Here is a 21,244-nt window from a genome sequence, read left to right on the forward strand (position 1 = left end):
CTTTAAACGGTATCTCTAAAGGTAGTCTTCTGCAGTCTCAGTGTATTTTCTCCTTGTCCTGCTGAGGTGTTTATCCAATGTTGCCATTTCCTCTGTCTGGCTCTGTCTGAAGGTGATGTAAACATGCTGGGCCAAGCTACACTGAGTACAGTCTCTATATTTTATATTTGCTACAGTCTCTCAATAACCTGCTGTGCAGATGGCGATATGATAGGTATAGAAAATGAGTGAATTTAAAGAAACTGAGTAACACAAAACTACTTCCTCGGTCTGTCTGTGTTGCTTTTTTTGTTTTAGAGGTATCAATGGTAATATCGATCAGATCTTTGAGGTTTGTGTGTTCGGGGCGTTTGTTCTGGACATTATATTCACAAAGCATTATATCCATGTGACTCCACTTAATCGTGGCTTAATCTCTGGATTTAGCCTGTCAATGGCTGATTACTGTTTGCATTAGAGGTTAATGAAATTGACATTTTTTTCGTGTTCCTGTGTGTGATTTAAAAGTCCCCATGAAATCAAAATGTAGAAACGTCAAATTTTCTTGATACTATCAATTTGCTGTCTATTTTTCTCTGTCGATATTGTATGTCACTCTGAAACATTATAAAGGTGAAGTCTATCGGGACTTTCTGTTCACATTAACTTTAAAGTTTAACCTCCATGATTGGGGACAATAACAACAGGATTACCTCTATTAAACCTCTATTATTTTCTATTTTTCTAGGTCCTGCATAAAACTTAACAAAAGAGATGGTTTTTTTTAAATGGTGTCCTCTATTTTGAAGGCAAATTGTTTCTTTTTGGGAGTTTGAATGGTGATAATGGTCTTTCTACACTTTCAGAAATGCACCATGCATGAAGCAATTTCTGGGCGTGTTTTTGCAAGGGCAATGCTGAAGTCTAAAGACAGAATAGCACTTCCTGGTTTAGAGACACACATTTCTTGGGTTATTGTTAGCAGTTAGGACTCTTGAAATAGTATCGTCCATTCAGAGGAATGCTGATAAACTATCAGTGCTGCATCCCACTGATCGCCCTGCTTTTAAAGTCCCAGTATTCAGTCCTGTTCCTGCCAGCTATGGAACACATGATGGGTTTTCTGAGAAGTTTATTTTATTGTGAAACTGCTTTTATTGTGGAAATAATGCTTACACAATGTGAGATGTTTACTTCTGCAACATAACAGTTTCAGTTTTAGACAGTCATGCACAAAAATAAAATCATGGTGTGTCACTTTCCAAAGCCCAGATTAGGACGGATCCTAAACTAAATTTAGGTGTAAAGAAATTTTTCAACATTGTGATATAAATAAACTTTTTTTTAAACTTTTATTTATGGGCTGTTTGCCTTTATTGTGATAGGATAGTCGAGAGGTGACTGGAAAGTGCTGGGGAAACACAGGGGAGCAGGATCAACAACGGACCGCTTGTGATGAGAATCGAACCTGGGTCACTGTGGGTGTATTGGTTTTTATCAATCTTCAGTTGAGTTTTTATTTCCGCATTTACTGTAGATCCCAGTTGATTCACTGACGCATATGATCTAATTCCCTCAGTGATTCGAACAATGCTGAAGGGGGCAGTAGAATCCGTGAGACCTCAAGCTAGAGCATAAGATTTCTATCTATATCATAGCATTATTTAGTTTGGCATGAGTTAGTTCTTGTCGAATCGTTTGCATAATGTAAAGGCAGCTAAAAGCCATTGTAATATTTAACTAAACCTGTTGTTCTGCTCTTTACACACGCTGTTTTATGGGTTGACTACCATACACAGAGAGCTGAAATGCATGTTTTTCCAGTACGGGCTGGGCAAAAGCACCTCAGGCCCAAAATGACCGTGTGCTATCCATTTTCTTAATATTCAAACTCTTTGTCTGTAACTGCAGTTTCCCTCCCTTTATTTAAGTGACATTTTGTAACTTGATGAACGCTTTAATACATAATATATCATACAGTAAATGCTCTAGTAGAACACATTGGAAATAGTTGCTCGGTCCCTTTATCTATAATAATACAGCATACATTTTTGTGTAATTTTTCATTTTTGGAGCTTTTAAATTATTTTCAAACTGTGTTTTTAAATGCATCCTATTAGGTAAAATAGCAAACTGTATCTTTATATAAAGAACTAAACGTATGTATTTTTATAGAAGAGTAGGTAAGATTACTGTTTGTAAGTGTTGTTTGCTAGCTGTCTGATGACTGTCTGTTTTTGATTGACAGGTACAAGCCCTTTTTTCCCTTCCAAGTGCAGCCACCTCCGATGTCGTCATGTGACTTTGATATGTCCATCAGAGACACCCTGTTGGTGGAGGGACATCTGCGTGTCACACTTGTTGAATGTAGCAGGTAGGCAACTCTGAAACCCAGAATGTTTTATTGTAGTTTAGACCAGCAAAATTGTTTGGGTATATTAAAAAGGTGCTGAAAACATGCTGAATATTATAGGTGAAACATTCTTTTATGCTTACTCGCACACACAAACACATTTCATTGTAAATGTGGTACATTTTATTAGTATAGTAATGACTAATGTCTGTAGTTTTCATTTTTCTAATGCTTTTGAGACAGACATACACACCCTTCTGAGCCAATGAAATTTTAAATGGTCTGGTTGCAAGCTGCGCACACATTATTTCTACAACAAAAGCTCCAAGTGTTGTATGTCTTTTGTGTTTTCCTCTGATTAGGAAAAGAGTTGAATAGTGTTTATAAACGGCTTGTAATTAATAATGCACAGACTCTGCACATTACAAACCCGACTCAACTCTTAATAATAATAATACAAATTATAATCGGAACACCAAATATTTACATATGGCACTAAGTTGATTGTAAAATTTAGTAATTTCTGGAGTGTTTGTTCACTGTATGTTAGTGGTGTTCGAGTGCCTCCACCACTAGAGGGCCACATTGGACTATAAATAAGTGTTTAGATTTAGAAATGATGTATGAATGTTGTTTAATTTTTTGGGGTGGAGTCAGGTTTTTCATCAACACACCAAAAAGTGTGATCTAGTCATGCTTGAGCTGTTTTTATCTTATGTTTTTTTCTTTGTATATTTTGAAACTTATTCATACCATACCATATTTTTTTTCAAGTTTTTAATTTTAATGCTGTATGTGGAATGCTTGAAACCTGGCTGCATATCTATTAGCTATTGGCTGTGGTAACCAGCAGAGGGCAGCAGTAGGTTTGTTTGAACCAATTGGATCTTCATCAGGTTTAAAGGGGACATTTCACCCAACAATGAAAATTCTTTCTTTATTTACTCACTCTCATGTCATTCCGATCCTGTATGACTTACTTTCTTCTGCAGAACCAGAAGATATTTTGAAGAACATCGGTAACCCAACAAACAAATCCCCCCCATCGACTTACATTGCATAGATTTCTAAAAATATCTTCTTTTGTGTACAACAGAAAAATACAGATCACATTCAGGTTTACTACATGGGGTGAATAAATGATAACAGGATTATTTTGGAGTGAACTATTCCTTAAAAGGCAATTAATTTCATCTTCGGGTGTTACATTACCACTTGTACATTTATGAACACATTTTGCTCAACATGTACAAAATGTTTTTCCCTGTGTAGGCTATTTATCCTGGGGTCATACGAAAGGGAAGCATACGTTCACTGCACCATAGAGCTTAGTGCCAGCGAGTGGAGAGAAAAAACCCGGAGCTCCATCAAAGAGGTACATTCTACACGTCCAGCTGCATGTGTACTTCTGAGTTTCATGCACATCTACACGCTTTTATGGTACACATTAATAAATTAGTGAGCACACACATAGGGTAGAGTGAGAGCTCTATAGAAACGAATGACACCGTAATATGCAAGGTTGTTTTTGTTTTGGCATTGGTAATAATAATGCAAGTAATTTATCATTTTACTTTTTAGCTTTACGCAAGAAAATCTGTGTGTAGAGTTTTTTGTCTCACTTCTTGTTTTCTTGCTTGTCCATCAAACAACTTCACAAATTGCTTTGGGTTAAAAAAAATCTATAATCTATTTCTTCCTTTTGAAAATGTCGTCTGAGGAAAGACATCCTATAAACCTTCAAATTAAGCATTAATTAAGCTTTTTTTCTGCCTACAAGAGAGCAACAACTTGGAAAAACAGTCAATGTCAAGTTGCTAGAGAATGTCAACTTTAATTGCTCGCTTTTAGTCATTCTATTTAGTATCTCCTCCTCTCCTCTCTTTTCCTTTCCTCGACTCTCCAGCAACAGACAGAGGATGAATGGAGTATAGCTTCACATTTTTTCTCACCAAAGGTTTATGCATCACCGTTTTCTATTTATCTCACAACCTGATTGACCATCACAGGTTTTGCAAAGTCGGACGAAATACCAAAGGCTAAAGAAACTTTTCTTCTCGTATCTGTGACTATAGACTCAGTTTTTTGAGACACAATGTTTGTGTGATCTGATCATTGCAACAGGCATGTGTCAGCACTACAGTAACACCGCATGTGTTTATGTGCTTTATGGTTTGAAGAAATCACATATATGGCATTAACCAGTCACACAGTGTTGGGTTGAATCAAGTTGCAAAGTATGCGTGCGTGCATGCTTGAGCACGTGTTTGCGTTATTGTCCATATGAATGTTCACACATGCAGGCATGTCTATCTGAAGGATGAAATTGTGCATGAGGATGCACATTGGCCACCGTGTGTATGTTCCTTACATTTATCAGCTTCTCCCAGACTCTCAGATACAAGGACCTCTGCAGGGATTCAAATACAGGATTAGTACTGATATCATCTGGAAAAGGTCATTCGCTTTCTCCCTCTCTCTCTTGTTATTGTCTTTCTTCCTTGCTCTATCGGATCTCTCCCTGGGCAAATCTCATATTGTACATTTTTACATTCTAGCACTGTGCAACATTGGTTTGCAAACAGGTACCATGGTACAAAGATGGTATCAGATGGTAATACCATATACTATGTCAGATACCAGTTTCCCTTGACATTCATTGGATGTGTTTTGATTCGTTCTTGAAATGTGTTTTTAAAATCTGGATTACACTTCCAAATGCCATGATATAACGATGGAACATCATCGTACCCTCATCGCAATATGGAAATACCATGGTACTTTTTTGTAAGTGCGAGAAGCATGCTTTGCACGTGTGGTATACACAGAAAGGATTTGTATGCACGCTTGGTGGTTCAAGCCTTAGCATGTTTTCATGGTCTGTGCCTCTGGAGCAGAAGTCTAGCACTGTTATCAGTAATAACGAAGTGATACTGAGCCGCTGTGGTCTTTTCATTTGTTCTTATCTCCTGCTGTTCCAGTCGTTCTCTCCATCGACCTGCATCGCCCAGCCGTCACACATCTACCGATGCCCATTTCCAGCCCTCTTCAATGTATGTGGTTAGCCAGAGATGCTTGTCTCAAACACTGATCTGGGGTCAGGTTGGGATAGATGCCTGAGAAATGGGTATCTTCTCATGAGGAGATAAGAATATCTTTGCAGAGAGAGAATTTTAAACACTGATAAGCATGGTACAATGTATATTGAACCATTTTAGGAGCAAATATACAAAATTGTAATTTATCAGCTACAAATAGCTTTTTTAGTATGTAATCTGTGGGTACATATAAAAAAAATCCTGCACTAACAAATGTTTGAAAGTAGGGATGCACCGATATGTAAATCTTAGCTGATAACGATACCCGATAATTCTTTAACATTGCAAGCCGATAGCAGATATATTTGCCGATATACATTATCTAAATATTATGATAACATTTTACTGAAACTGAAACAAAAGGCAAAAAGTGTTTTATTTGAAAACATTGACTGAAGAAAAAAAGGTAACCATTTAGTTCTCTTTTTTTCCCTAAAAATCATGTACCAAGATTTTAATACTTAAACTTTTCCGGTATAACTCTTTTTTAATGAACAAATTATAGATTTTCTTCCAGACGGACCCAGAAAAGTGTTCTCAATAACCACAAGACCTAACAGGTCTCAAGACCCAAAGCATTCAGACAGCAATCTGCTGTAAACAGTAGGCTTTTGTTCCTATAATTTACACTTTCATAAAAATTGTATCTATATATGGTACCTACATCAACAATGTTTTGCTAATAGCAGTAAGTGAATGATCATGACAGAAAGACAGTACTGTACTGTATTTTAACTGTAGTTTAACCAGAGGAAATGATTTATCGGCTATAATATATCGGCCTAAAATGTATAATCGGCTGATATCGATAACATTAAAATGACCTTTTCTCGTCCGATACCGATATGGCCAATACTTTATAGTGCATCCCTATATGAAAGTAACAAGTTCATGGTTTAATGAGTGCGGGAAGCCTAGTGAAGCGTAAACACATCATTGAATGGTAATCATTTACAATTGCCTTAAAACGTTGTAATGAATAACTTAATTCAGTGTTGTTGAAGGTTCTTTTAAATAATTCAGTACAATTTTGTGTTTTAGTTGATTTGCCCATTTGCTCTTATGTAAACGTTTACATGCCCTTTTATAAAAAGCCCGATCTGGTCAGCCAGGGTTTTGTCTGTTTGCGAATGTGCTCATAAGGTTTTTTTTATTTCTGTTCATTCACAGAGAAGCTTTAACTCCACTATTTAATTTAGTTATTATAATTTATTTATTTTTGCTGCTGCTGTTATTTAAGGTTCATGGTAGATAACTGTGAGAATAACATTGTTGTCAGACTTTACCATGCGGTCTGTGTGAGGTGCTCACAATGAAAAAACCACTACAGTGCGCTGCAGGGGCATATGTGCTGTTTTTGTGTGTGAGTGTGTGTTATGAGAACCTAGCTTTGTAACTGGCTCCTTCCGTCACTGTTGTTTATAAGGTCGTGGCATTGTTTAAAACATGGTGCCTCTCATCATTTGAGTAAACTTAGTTACTTTCATCAGTTTTATTTGTTCTGTCTTTAGGATATTAATTATTGTGCGCTTTGTCTTTAGTGTCAGTTGAGTGTTTGTTTGTCCTGTATGTTTAATATTGGTAGTCTATATTATATCATCACTGTCCTTCGGAAACCTTGGCCGTCCAAACTTCACTATTTTTGGAATTAAATTATGAATCAAAGTGTGCACTTGTTAGTACCTTTTATTGGTATTAGCTATATATTACTTCTATATATTATTTCCGATATATGCTGTTCAATGTTGATTTGACAAATGAAGGTACACACTATTTTAATATTTTGCCCTCAGTTTGTTGTGTGTGGCTTGCACGTCTCCCTTATTTGTGTGTGTCTATTTGCCCAGTGAGATTTCATTTAAACCTGAGACAAATATCCCCCTGTATACCGGCTTTCTCAGGATATCAGTACAGGTCCTATTCATCTGAGCTTATTCAGATAAAGACATCTCTCATAATGACTCTAGTCTTATCACAGTCTCCTACGAGTCGCCATCATTTATATTGGCATCATTGCGAATTTTAGGGTGTGGCGTTCTGAGTTTAGTAGTTCGAGTAAACGTTTGTGTGTTTCAAATTGGCTCTTTAAATTTAGAATGGTTTCCCGGGTTGTTTGGCAGGTATGTATTTCCAATCGATTTTGCAGTGTGTGTCGATGACAATGATCCCACTGATTTAACAGGCGTCCCTGTGCATGATGGAGCGTCTGATGGCCTTATTACCTCTACATTACAACTTTCATTCCTAATGTTTTTTAACATCACAAACACAAATTTCCATTATAAGGCCCCGTCACCAAATACATCTCATATCTCCTGATAGCTCCACCCACAGCAACGCAAAAGGAGGACCAGGATTGGTTGGTACGGTGTGACGCATGTACATGTGCAAACAGAGCGTCAACAGATCTTGAAAAATGAGGCTACAAATGACATGACGAAATTACCAGTATAATTTGTATTATGCTAGTCAGAATGTCAGACAGATGAAAGAATGTTGGTCTTTTGTCGATTTCTCACATTCTGATCAACGTCTATCATTGTGTTCCACAGAAAAAGAAACGACAAAGATTGTCAGGATAGACTCTTCACTTCTGGGAGAACCATCCGTTTAACAACAGCATCATTTCAGCAAAGGCTATAAATCGTCATAGGCCGTTTAAAAATCTATTTGTAAGACAGCGAAGAGAAAAAAAACTTTTATTTTCACCTTCTATTATTTAACCACATGTTTATGTGATTGTTTCTTGATCCCCAGCTAAGTGTATGTGGTCAGGAGGACTGAGTCACTTAAACTTTGTTGTGTATGTATTGTCCGCAGTTATTTTTAGTTGATGGCTGCTTGTACTGGGGTATCTGACAGGCCAGCTGCTTTTTCTCGATGCCGGTACGATTTGATGCAGGCTGAAGTATATTGCAGCTAAATCTCATTTTTAGGCAGTTTATTGTTGCTCTCTGCTCTGCCGAACACTAAATGGATTGAAGAGAAGGAGCTCTGTCAATAGACAGAGATCAGGAGCAGCGCTACTGAGGTCTTAACATTGTTGCCTCGCATAAAATACTGTAGAAATATACCTAGAAACTGACCGATACAGTATTTGATGTGGTAAACGCATGAGATACTTATGGTATAAGCCCTGTCAGATGTCTGTTTATGGATTCTACTAATTGGCAGTTATACAAAAAAGGTATGGACGAACAAGGGAAATAATTTTTTTTCTTTATCAGACAGAATTGGAAACAATGCTGGCTTTATATAGCCTACAGTGTTTGATTTTGCCTGACGTTTTATAATACAAAACCAGCAACAATATATCCTATGGTACACGCAGCTATAATATTGAAGCACGTGACATTTTCATATAGCTTTTAGACTGGTCTGGGTTTTTATCACTGAACATTGGACACAGACTGACTATCAATTGTTTGAAGTCATCGAAACAGGCATTTCAATAGTCTGCACTTCATTCTGAGTCGATCGCCCTTGAAGTAAAATGTCACTTGTTGAATACTGTGGAGAGTTATAAAGCTATGAATCTTCTTACTGCGTCAGACACCTGTCGATTGCCTGGAACGGGAACATTTCAAACTCCACTTTTAAGTACGCAAAAAGAATAAAAATGACAAATAAAATGCCAGTGCGATAAGAACACGTGTTGGCCTTTGAGTGCTGATAGAACCGACTCTTCATTTTTCTCTCCATCTTTCGTGCAGTCTGTTCTACCTTACCTCTCGTGAGCGCCGGGGTTAAGCTGGGGGCGGTGCGCGCAGATGAGCGGACAGATCCCGAGCGCGTGAATAACAATGAAGGTGCTAAAAACAGAGCCGGCTTGGACGCATGTTAAAGAACGCTCATGCTCCTATGAACGATTGCAAATGAGGAGATGAGAAGGGTCTCGTCTTTTTGAATGTCCCCGTCGTCATAACAACCCTCCCTTTTGTGGCGCTCTTTGAAAAGCACCTTCCTATTACAAAACGTAGAGGCGACATGAAAATTCAACCGGTCCGTGATGAGACGCGACTGCATTCATCTCAGCTTTAAACAAGTGCAAATGAGAGTGTTTCCTAGAATACGTTCGTCTGTGAACAGAGAATGAAAAACAATTAGTGAAACTTGCTGCACTTATGATTGAGGATTTCTTGCAAGAACGTAAGTGTGTGGTAGAGTGTGGAAGAGCTTTAAACGTAAGTGTGTGGTAGAGCTTTACGTTTTTGCCATTTAGTTTTTGCTTAAAATTGTATCAGATTCAAAACTTTGAGACTGTACATAAAGTTGGTTTTGGAAAATCTCACACCATGTCATCTGATGTCGTGTAACTATGATGTGACGGAGTGTTTGGTTAATTTGGATGTAATGGAGGATGGATGAAATGTAAAAGAGGATTGAGTGATTGAATTAGATGAGTATTAGAAAAGGGCAGTGTTATCAATATTTCACCACGCCATCAGTTATTATGCCACACGTGACTCAAACCAGACAATTTAATACAACACGCAATAATCTACAGCAACGCACCCTGCTTAATTTCTCATTTCTTTCCTCCTTTGACTGTCACAGGATTTGATATATTGTTTGAAATTGACAGGAGTTTTCATCAAACTGAATTTCTCAGGAGAGCATTTGTTTAATATTTAACACCATTAGTGATGGAAGAAATAAGCGTAAATGTTTTTGGAGGATGTGTGAATCTGGTTTTGTCGTAATAATGAGGATAAGAAATCGTTGAGGCCCCTTTACACATGTCAGTTATAAATAGTAGTATTTTGTATTGCTATTAAAATAATACAATGAATCAACATCAAGTAATTATGAAAATTAATCAAATGTAACATATCAATGACTTTAGCTGTTTTTTAAAATGTTTGATTTCCTTGCATTCATCACATAAGCCCACAACATGCCATTTAGCACATTGTCAAATCATGCTAGAATAACACAAATCATCAGGTTTTGCTCTAATATAATTTCCATGCCAGCTTGGGTGCCTACTGTCATTTAAGCTCAACAGGCATATAATAAATACAAACATTTATTTTTATAAAAGACGAAATAAGAACTTTTCAACCAGTTCTAGAAACCAGGATCAGATTTCTTATTACACATTGTCTGAAACGATACACGTGGTATAATGTATTTACACCAAATGCTCCCAAAATCGTCCACCCATATGTTTTACCTAATCAATCTAAGCCTCTCCCCTTCAAATCTCCATTTCCTTTTTCCCCACCTCCCTTTGAAATAGACAATGAATCGCTAGAGCTTTCATATGGGCTGTGTGCGTGCGTGCCTGCCTGCCTTGCGGGGACTGCTACCCTATACCCTAACACTAATCTCTCTGACATGTGCCAGATGATTCGATTACTGACCATTGCTCTGACAGCTCTCACTAGTACATCCGGTTACTGAACTCAGGCATTGTGTGCATCTGTGTTTTTGTAATTGTGCTCTTGATCCTCTCTAACCAAGAAAAGAGAATTTGTAAAACTTCTGTTTTCGTAAACTATGGAAAGCATTCCAGACATGTATTATATATATATATTAATAGCTTATGATGCTAGTTGGCATAGCATAGCAGTATATTTTTTATTTGTGCCATGATCCTGTTTCTATACTTTTCAAAAGTAGCCACATATATAATTGTAAAAGCCCAACCCTGACTTTTACTGACAGTCGATTTCATGCATCTATATGGATCATGACGTTGCTCAAGGCTGCTGCCTCGGACCGTACTGTTTGCTCTGAGTCAGCCATTGAAACGCATCAAACCGAATTACATTTCCATTGTGCTGTTAGATCATTGTTTGACGATGGATCTCTTTACTGAACGGCTTCTTCACTCAACATAAAGCGCACAATAAACCTGCTGCTCCGTCATTGTTGATCCTGTTTTTTATCACACGGCCATCTGTGGCACGTGTGTTTGCATTGGCACGGCCTCTGGACTGCTGTATGTTTGATCTGGAAGCCACAAGTGTGATCTGGATAATCGCTGACTCAGTCGTGGTTTTGCTTTGCCTTAAGGACAGAAGTTTTGTCGATTGTGTGTTGAGCATCATCATTTGTGTCACATCCCAGCCTCTTTTTTTTTTTTTTTTTAAACCTGAATGACACAAAGTCAGTTGCAGTTCATGAACTCTTATGTTAGAAATTTGTAGTTTAAAAGTCAAAATTGAGTCACAAAGATATGTAGAAAATGAGTTGGAAAGCCTTGATAAATGAAAAAAAAGGTGCTGTAGCTTTGCAATTGCCAAATGTTACGAATGTTCAAGTCCCTGAGCTTTCACATAAAATGTACCTTAAATAAACACACAAATGTGTGGCTTAAAATTGCAATGTACCTAGGTGATGAGAGTTTCCCTTGGATGAGAGAAGATTTTAATAAGCCAGCTTCTGTGAAAGGTTATGGGAAGACAAGATGCAGAAAGATGAATCCTGAGTGAATAGAACGAATACAAAGAATGATAGAAGTAGAGAGAGGGAGAGAGAGCGATGAAGAGTGGGTGGTCTGCCTGATCGCAGTCACTCCTCCAGCAACAGGTGTACACACAAGGCAACCGTCCATTCTGCACGATAGCTTCAATAGTCATCTGTCAACATTCCAACAGGCGCACATAACCACGTCTGCCAGTACACGCATACGCTCTATTTATTCCACCTACAAACCTGTATGCATTTATTGACACCCACATGTAAGACCTCACCCCCATGCAAAAGTCTTGATTTAACTTTTTCACAGACATACAATCGGTTTTGATGGGAGTGTGTTGAACTGATGTTTTGTGACATGTTTGTTTTATCTGAGCTGTTCTTCATCCGTCTATCTGTCTCTTTGAGTGCCCAATACAGTTTGATGGGCCGTGTGCGTCCAGAAGGAAACGTGAGGGTGACCAAGCATACTGTTGTATTTTTTCTGAAAGACCTCAGAAAAAAATGAAATGTATCTAGAATCAAAGTACTGTAAATCAATTCCACTTAAATTTTCTGCATTCTGAATCTTCTGCCACATAAAAAAGCTCAAATTGTAAATCATTATTAAAAGCGAATTGAGGTACGAAAAGGAAACCGTTTTCGCCAGTATTATATGGCTGTCTTTCTTTTGCAGTACTTAAATGAAGATATTTTGGTTGTTGTTGGTAACCAGACATCATTGGCCTCCATTTACATCCTTTTTAACTTCCTTAAAGGAATAGTTCACACAAAAATGAAAATTCTGATCTGAAAATGATTCCTCCTGGGATTTCAAACGTGTATGACTTTTTCTTCTGAAGATCACAAATGATATTTTGAAGAATGTCACCGAAAAACAGCGGTACCCACTTGCATTGGTTTTGTTACCATACAATGGATGCTGTTGTTCGTTATCAACATTCTTCAAACCTTCTTTGTCCTGCAGAATTAAGAAAGTCTTAGAGGTTTGAAAGGGCGTAGGTAAATGATGACATCATTTACATTTCTGGGTAAACTATCCCTTTAATAACAGATTTTTGTATAAACATAAAAATTACAGATTGCAGCTTTAAAGTGTTCTGAATACCACTATATGATATATGTACAGGTTTCCCACAAACGTTCATTACAAAACGGCAGTAGTTTATTAAATCAGTGTTTTATTTAGGTTCGTTTCCTTTTGTGTCCTGTTGAATGGATGTAATGGCATGCAAGCGTCTGTTTTAAAACCGACATTTGTGTGTAATCATGGTATGACCTGTAAATGTCCCACAGAGCTTCTGTGTTTGTTTGAGGCAAAAGCTGTTTCTCTGATTTCTCTGATTCTCTGTGTGTCAACCTTGGTGATGAGGTGAGACAGACAGCAAATTGACACATGAACAGCATCCTCACGTACCAGTCCGTTTACCTGCACTCAACACACACAAACACAGTTAACACATACTGAGTGTGTGTGTGTTCTTCCTGAGTTGTCTTTCTGTGGTTGTGTAATTACCCCTTAGCCACCGCTCGGCTACAGAAATCGTCTGTAATTGCCGCTCAATGTCGCCGCTTGGTTCCTGTGTCAGAAAAATCCATCTTTCCCTCTTTCATTTATTCTCTCTTATACTTGTATCATTTTGTTGTGGATAAAATATTTTGTTTATTTATTCGCCCAAATTATTTAGTTTGGAACTGTTATTTCAAGGGCCTTGGTTAAGTTTACTTTAAGCTTCAGTGTTCAGATTTTGTTTATGCAGTTTTGAAGTGTCGATAATTTGGTGGCTTTTAGTTTTTGTTGGATATGTGTTTTCGATTAGAGGCCATCTATCTTCTAGTATACTCCTCAATGTTGACAAATTTGACTTGATGTGATATGATGCATTAACGCTTTTCAATAGTCTACGCATACCTTGTTTTAATAGAGCACTGCCAATAAAGAAAGGTCCGATGTCTTTTCCAGTCATTGTTTTGCATCATATGTTGTACCAATTTGTTTTGAGATTGAGAGACAATGTGTGTCTGTTTCAAAAGACTTTGATCTAAAACTAATGTTTGAAAGCACCACAATTCTATCGCTGTTTAAAGTCAACATCAGATCAAAGACTCTGGATCACAAACAAACATGATTTGTTTTGTGTGGTTGTCTTATTTATTTTATTTAAGCCAAAACATTGGTTTATTTTAGAATTGTGGTAAATGCGAAATACACTTTTATAAAATACTCTTTTTAATGTCATAATATTTTCTTAAAAACAAAACAAGACTATGTTTCACAAAGGCCTGAAGCTTCTCTTTTGTTTTTCTCTCACAAACTCTCTCTGACATATTTAAGAGGAGAAATCCATGTGGAAAGTTGTTGTGCCTTGGGGTTGGTAATATTCTAAAATAATAATCCCCGTAGAGAGAGAGTATAACAAATCAGTCATTAGGATTTGTGTTTCTCTGCATTTTATTATGAACAAACTTATCTTCAGTGTCTCAGTTTACTGACATGAATGCAGATAGTATTGGCACAAATGTTAAGTACCATTTGTCTCAATGCGGTGTGTAACACATTTATGTTGCAGAAACCAGCGAAATCATTTTTTTCGTTGTACAATTTTAAAAAGTGAATATTCTAATCAAACATTTTGAGGTATTAACGCAATAAGCCAATAGCCTATGGTTGAGGAAATGTGCATGATGTAGTTTATCGTTTGGATTAAATGGGAACAGTGTTAAAACCAAATATACCAGTGATTAATAAATAATTAGATTGATTGTTACTAATAATCATAATATACAATTGCTCTGTTAAGATTATAGTAGTTTGTGTCTGACTGTATACCTTTTACAATTGCCATTTAATGTATCAACTTGGCCATTGTATAGAAATGAAAAGGAGTCTCAAGAGTGCTTATTTTGCGACTATACAATGACTTTCAACACAGCTTTTAGTTCTGAAATATATTTGTTTTATAATGTTACATTTTCCAGTTAAACGTTTTTGAGGGTTGCTTTCTAAGAACTCTAGGGATTTCTAGGCTGCATCTGTACACAGTCGTTGGTCAAAACTGGGCAAGTCAATCTTTTTGCTTTCTAGCTTGAGTAGATTGTCTGTTTCTTCATCCCATGTTTAACTCGATCAGTGCCCTTCTCAAGGGTTATAACAAATGACAGCGGCAAAATTACAGTCATCCATCTTGGCAGTGTGGATCTGCATCCTGTCTTACTTGCCCACCCCCAACACAAATGGAAAGAAAAACCAAGGGGAGACAAGGAGAATATCATGAAAAGATCAGCCCATATTTCTTTGCCAACAACTACTGTAAAAACAATCAACGCAAAACAGCTATTTTAGTGCCCAGATCATAATTTTCATTTCTACTGTATCTGTTCTCATGAGGCGCTTCATGGTGCCCAACTGGGGTTCAGGAGGAGCTGCAGGTGGATATTGTGATGCAGGCACCCAGAAATGGCAGCTGCTATGTCTTTGCATGTTTGGAGTCAAATTAGCAGTAATTGCAGACCTCCCCTGCATTCGTTTCAGAGAACATTGTTCTATCACCACGAAAATTGGAGGATGTGATGGGTAGAGAGAGCTTTGTATAGAAAGTGAAGGCTGTCTTGTTCACTTCATAATGTAGATTTTCCGCCCTAATTACAAACTGCTATTGTTGTCAAAAGCTAAGCTTTAAAAAGTCTTTGACAGTTTTTCTGAACTAGTAAGATGTCCAGATGACAAAAGCTTTACTTTAACTTTACTGTCTTGTCAAATCCATCTATCTTGATTTTAATGACCTGAAGTGAGGTAAGCTGGAAAAACACCTACAAAAAGAAAAGGCGTTACGATCTACAATCCTAAGAGTATTGGATCAATCTGTGAGCAAATATTACATTGTTTCCTTTTGTTTATTTGTGTGTTGCAGACTGAGGTGATTAAAGGACCGTCTGGCAGTGTGGGAATGACGTTCAGACATGTTCCGGCTAGTGATGGTGACACAGTGCATGTGAGCATAGAGAGCGTCACCGCAAATTCTCCAGCTGCCCTGGCGGATTTACAGAAAGGAGACCGTCTCATTGCTATTGGAGGTCAGAGACACTAGCTTTCTTTCAAAAAATTCGCTTTGCATAAGAATCTGCTAAATGACTAAATGTAAATGTACTGCTGCTGGATACCCTTTACGTGCAACGTTGGACATAGACTTTAAATGAATTAAGAATCAATTTAGTAAAATATGAAAGTAGATTAAGTTACATTCGAAATTGTGAAAACGTGTTGTTTAAACTATCAACTGAGGCTCAGCTTGGCAAAAAAAATGACACACAAATGTGCAAAACTTTAGGAAAATATGACCACAAGAGAGTATCTACGAATATTAATAATAGATCAAAACGTATGCTTTGAATATTTTTCTTGTGGTATGCCTTTTTGCCAAATAATTTAGTCCAATAAATTCTTTACGAGTTTAGTTTTTCGTCCTTTTTCCATATTCACCTCATAATCTGAGGGAGCATTTAAATACACTATTGTACAAACGTGCACGCAGACATTACTTGTGGTCATGTACTGTAAACTTACATTCATAGTAACAAGTATTATAATTCTGTCTATATTTATGTGTTTGGACAGGAGTCAAAGTGACGTCCTCTGTTCAAGTGCCGAAGCTACTTAAACAAGCTGGAGAGAGAGTGATTGTTTTGTACGAAAGGCCGGTCCGGCACCAGGTGCCTACTGGGGGCTTGGGACCACTTCAAGAAAGTCTAGGGCCCATGGAAGAGCCCAGCTATCTTCCTCAGCCCGGGGGCTATGAGGAGGACCCAGCCCCAATAACCACCATGGACATAACTGAAAACAGAGACAATGACTCTGAATTTGAAGAGTTGATTGTGGAGTCCAAACCACCTGGAGCTTCAATCAATGTTGACACTAAAGAGGATTTCCTTCTTTCTGTAAACCAAAGCCCCAAAAAGACTGTGGCCAACTTGGCCAAGCCCCTTGGTTCCATCTCGCCAATTCTCAACCGCAGACTGAACCTTCAATCCCCACTCAAGCCCCAGCCCAAAGAATCACCAAAGGCGCCAACTCTTAAGATTGCTGAACCACCCGAACAGCCACAGAGACCAACAGTGCCCCCTCCTCCACCTCCTGCACGGCCTCCCGTTCCTCCTAGGCCCCATATAAAGGTCACATCAGCCTCTTCGGAAACCCAAAGCCTAGTGGAAGGTAATGAGCCTGTGGTTGAAAAAAGTCCAGAGAAAACACAGCCCAATGCTAGCAATGGGGACAAACCAACAGAGAAAACTCCTGTTAAGTTACCAGAGCCGAAGCCTGTGAGTAAACACCCAGAGCCAACCGAGGAGATCCCAAATACTCCTGCCACAAACAAGCAAGACTCAGCCAAAGACAAGATATCAGAAAGCCCATCCAACACTAGGGACAGCGTAGATGAACAGGGTCTTTGGGAATCACCTGAGACTATGTACCGCAACAGATGTGCTCGTTGGAACAAAGCTTCAACTGTTCTTGAGGTGGAAAACAACCATAAATTCCTTAATGTAGCACTTTGGTGCAAGGACCCCTTCAAGCTTGGTAGTCTCTTGTGTTTGGGGCACATCAGTTTGCGCTTGGAACACATAGCACTTGAATGCTTATCTACATCTTCTGCCGAATACCAGAGTACCTTTCGTATATGTGCCCCTGAACCGAGGGCCAGCGTCAGCCGTACGGCTCTGCGCAGCTTGAGCACTCACAAAGGTTTTAACGAGAAACTGTGCTATGGAGACGTTATGCTCAATTTCATCTACCTAGGGGACGGAGAGCCGGATTTGACCAGTGGACCAACGGAACGTGAGGGGAGGCTTCAGGAAGAGGAGGTTAAAGAGAGGGAAAGGGAACGGGAGCAGGTGCTCATGGTTACCCGAGACGAGACGAGCTACAGCAGCATGCAGTTCGGAGAGATGCGGCACAATTTTCAAGACACTCAGTTCCAGAATCCCACTTGGTGCGAGTATTGCAAGAAGAAAGTGTGGACCAAGGCTGCCTCGCAGTGCATGACTTGCTCTTACGTCTGTCATAAAAAATGTCAAGAGAAGTGCCTAACTGAGCACCCTCGCTGCGTAGCGGCCTCAAACCGGCGTGGAGCAGATCCTGAGGCAAAATCCACAATCAACCGGGCCACCACAGGCCTCACGCGTCACATTATCAACACTAGCTCCCGGCTCCTCAATCTGAGGCAGGGTCCTAAAGCAAGGCTTGCAGAACAGGTGGCAGAAATGGGACCAGGAGTGGCCGAGCCTTCTCCGAAGCATACGCCTAACACATCCGACAACGAGAGCAGTGACACAGAGACGTACACTGGGGCGAGTCCTTCCAAACAGCCGCCCGGTAGCAGTGGCTCCAAATTGGTGCGCAAGGAAGGCGGGCTGGACGACAGCGTGTTCATAGCTGTAAAAGAGATTGGTCGAGATCTTTACCGTGGCCTCCCCACAGATGAACGCTCGCAGAAACTGGAGCTTATGTTGGACAAGTTGCAGCAGGAAATTGACCAGGAGTTGGAGCATAACAACTCACTGATGGTGGAGGAACGAGATACGATTGACACCAGACGCAAGGCCCTTATCTCTGCCGCTCTGGCCAAGTCGGGAGAACGGCTCCAAGCTTTGACTCTGCTCATGATTCACTATCGTGCTGGCATTGAAGACCTAGAATCTGTAGAAAGCACCTCACCGTCCGAGCAGCACGGTTTTCCAAAGGCAAAAGCTGAAGGTCTGGAGGAGGCTCTGATGGGCGCGGAAGGGTACGACAGTGACATTTGCAGTCCGGTTGATGTTCAGATGCTGGATGAGATTTCAGAGGAGCAGATCTGTGCAGAGGCGTTACATTAAAGGCAAAGGGTGGCAGGGGCTTGAGACTCAAAAACAACAGGTTTTTCTCATACATGACATAGATTAGGAGGACCTGTGAATATCACACAGGTGAATGTGAGGTTTGCATAAGTATTCATGGAAATTTACCAGAATATATCAGAACCGAATCGTGTTGTTTAACCGAAATGCGTGTCAGTTTACTTTTTTACTATTTAATTTTTTTAATAAATATTATTTTTCTCATCTTTTGTTTATTAACTGTTGTAGAGTACTAAACAATGAAGATTTCCAACAGTATTACAAAAATAATTGATGGTTTTGATGAACAAACAGTTTAACCTGCTTTACCTAAAAGGTGCATTTAATTTTTAATCATATAAATGATAATCAAAAATCTGTGTTTAAATTATAAAGTATAAATCTCTGTTCATTTAACCCTTGTACATCACTACAGACTGGATCATATGAATTTGTGCTGTTGGTTAGATTCATAATTGGAAATACAGTTTTATTTTGTTTTGAGCTTCAAGCCCCTATGCCCTAGACTACAGTACATACATTTGGACCAAGTCCTGAACAGTAGTCCAGATAATATGATTTCCAGATGGTGGAGCATGCCACTTTATTTCCTGATTGCCCCAATATTGATTCTTAACTTCTAGTGATAAGCACCTTTTATGTAACGTTTTCAGAAGAGTCAATTCTGTTATTTCATTTGATTATTTTGTTTTAAAATGTTTCAATATTTAATTCAGAGGGAATCCTGATAGGACAGTCAATCTTGGTGTTATTGTAAGATACTATTAGGGACCATTCTTTGTGTTTAATTTATTTTTGTCACACCACGCCATCGTGACATCACTTTTTTCTTTCTCTTTCTTTCTTTCTTTCTTTCTTTCTTTCTTTCTTTCTCGGGTCGGGAATATTTAAATAGCTTACATGGTATCTGTTTCATCATATTTCTTCAATTGTCTCCACCTCATATTGTGATTTCACAATTGATTTTGTTTTGAACCTCTTTGATTTACATAAATGGGGCCGTTGTTTCCTCAAATTAGTTACTTTGGATTTGTATCCTCATCATCTGATGCATGTTTTTTATTCTCCATCGGTTGATTTGTGTGAAAGTGTTGTCAATTTTGTCAATACATACTGTATTCCTTAATTCCTGAAGCTAACACAAAACTTCCCTTACCCATGTCTGCTGTGGCCTCTGTCTATCTATAGTCGGGCAATTTCCATTTATTTCTGCATTTATCGCACCACAGACAAAAAAAGGTTTGTTTCAAAGATAAAAAAGGTATCTTAAAGGGATAGTTCGCCCAAAAATGACCATGTTGTCATCATTTACTCACCCCCAGGTTGTTTCAAACCAAATGTCTTCGTTCTGTTGAACACAATGAAAGATATTTAGAAGAATGTTAGCAATTATCAGTTCTAGGACTTCATCCACTTCCCTATCAGAAAAAGAATATTGTATATTAATTTGTTCTTTTGAACACACACAATAAGATATTTTTAAGGATTTAGGAAAACAAACAGATCTGGGGCACAGTTGATTGCCATTTACTTTTTCCTACTATGGTAGTCAATAATGTCCCAGAAGTAAAATTGCTAACATTCTTCAAAATATCTTTCTCAGTGTTCATCGGAACAGAGAAAAGTGCAGGGTAAATTATAACACAATATTCATTTTTGGGTGAGCTATCCCCCTCAAATGATCTTCCACCTTCATTTGATTGGTCAAAACAAAAGCAGCTTTCTTGCCGTTACTGTCACATGTTTCCACTGTACATACAATATGCCAAAAGTAAATTGCATTACCGGATCTGACTTTATGAATTAGAGCTTTTTGGTCAAGACAGATGAGAGTAATGCTCCGAAAACATTTATTCAGCTGGTGTAGAAGCAAACTCACATTCTTGCTTGTGTGTTTACTATATGATGTTCTTTTTACCACTGCAACCAGAGAGGAGTCCTGATGAATCATTTAAGGGAATGACATTTAAATGTTAAGCTCGCCAAATTACAAGTTTGTTTTGGCTGTTTTTATTCTATTACAGTGAGTTCGCTGCTGCTGGTATTCAGTGCTTCTCAAAATTCAATCCTCTTGAAATAGTTCTCCAGTTATCTCACAGAGGAAAAAGTAAAAAACTATCGATATAAAACATCACATCCGCCTTGGCAAACTGTGGTTAAGCTTATCTGGGAAAAATGTCCTTAAAGGAAGCTGTATCATGTTTTAAAGCGCTATTGTAAATAGCCTAGCAGTGTGTCACTTTAAACCCTGTTCTTTCTCCCGGGACTATAAAGTGCTCAATATGTGGGTTCAACTTTTTTGTTGTTGCTGTTGTTTTTGCTTCATGTAAATATGATTTTGTTCATTTGTAGGTTTTAATTATGGTTAAGGGCATCTACTGAAAAAGTGCACAGCTTTTAAACTTGCTGCAAGATCTTTACGCACTGACATATCATATTTGCTTATGCATTTGAGATAAATAAATGATTCGAAATTTTAAGTTGTAATTCTTGCGTC

At 38.4% G+C, this 21,244-nt stretch overlaps 1 protein-coding gene across 1 annotated transcript in view; it reads left to right on the plus strand.

Moving 5' to 3' along the window:
* Window positions 1-21,219, plus strand: part of pdzd8 (PDZ domain containing 8) — a 28,818-nt gene extending 7,599 nt beyond the window's left edge. Inside the window, exons 2-5 of the mRNA XM_079458366.1 lie at window positions 2,228-2,353; window positions 3,605-3,707; window positions 15,768-15,930; window positions 16,472-21,219. Coding sequence (XP_079314492.1) covers window positions 2,228-2,353; window positions 3,605-3,707; window positions 15,768-15,930; window positions 16,472-18,726 — 2,647 coding nt within the window. The 3' untranslated portion in view covers window positions 18,727-21,219. The remainder of the gene's footprint in view (window positions 1-2,227; window positions 2,354-3,604; window positions 3,708-15,767; window positions 15,931-16,471) is intronic.
* The last annotated feature ends 25 nt before the right edge of the window (window positions 21,220-21,244 follow it).

The sequence above is a fragment of the Barbatula barbatula genome, assembly GCF_947034865.1.
Source record: "Barbatula barbatula genome assembly, chromosome: 6".
In the NCBI taxonomy this organism is placed as follows: domain Eukaryota; kingdom Metazoa; phylum Chordata; class Actinopteri; order Cypriniformes; family Nemacheilidae; genus Barbatula; species Barbatula barbatula.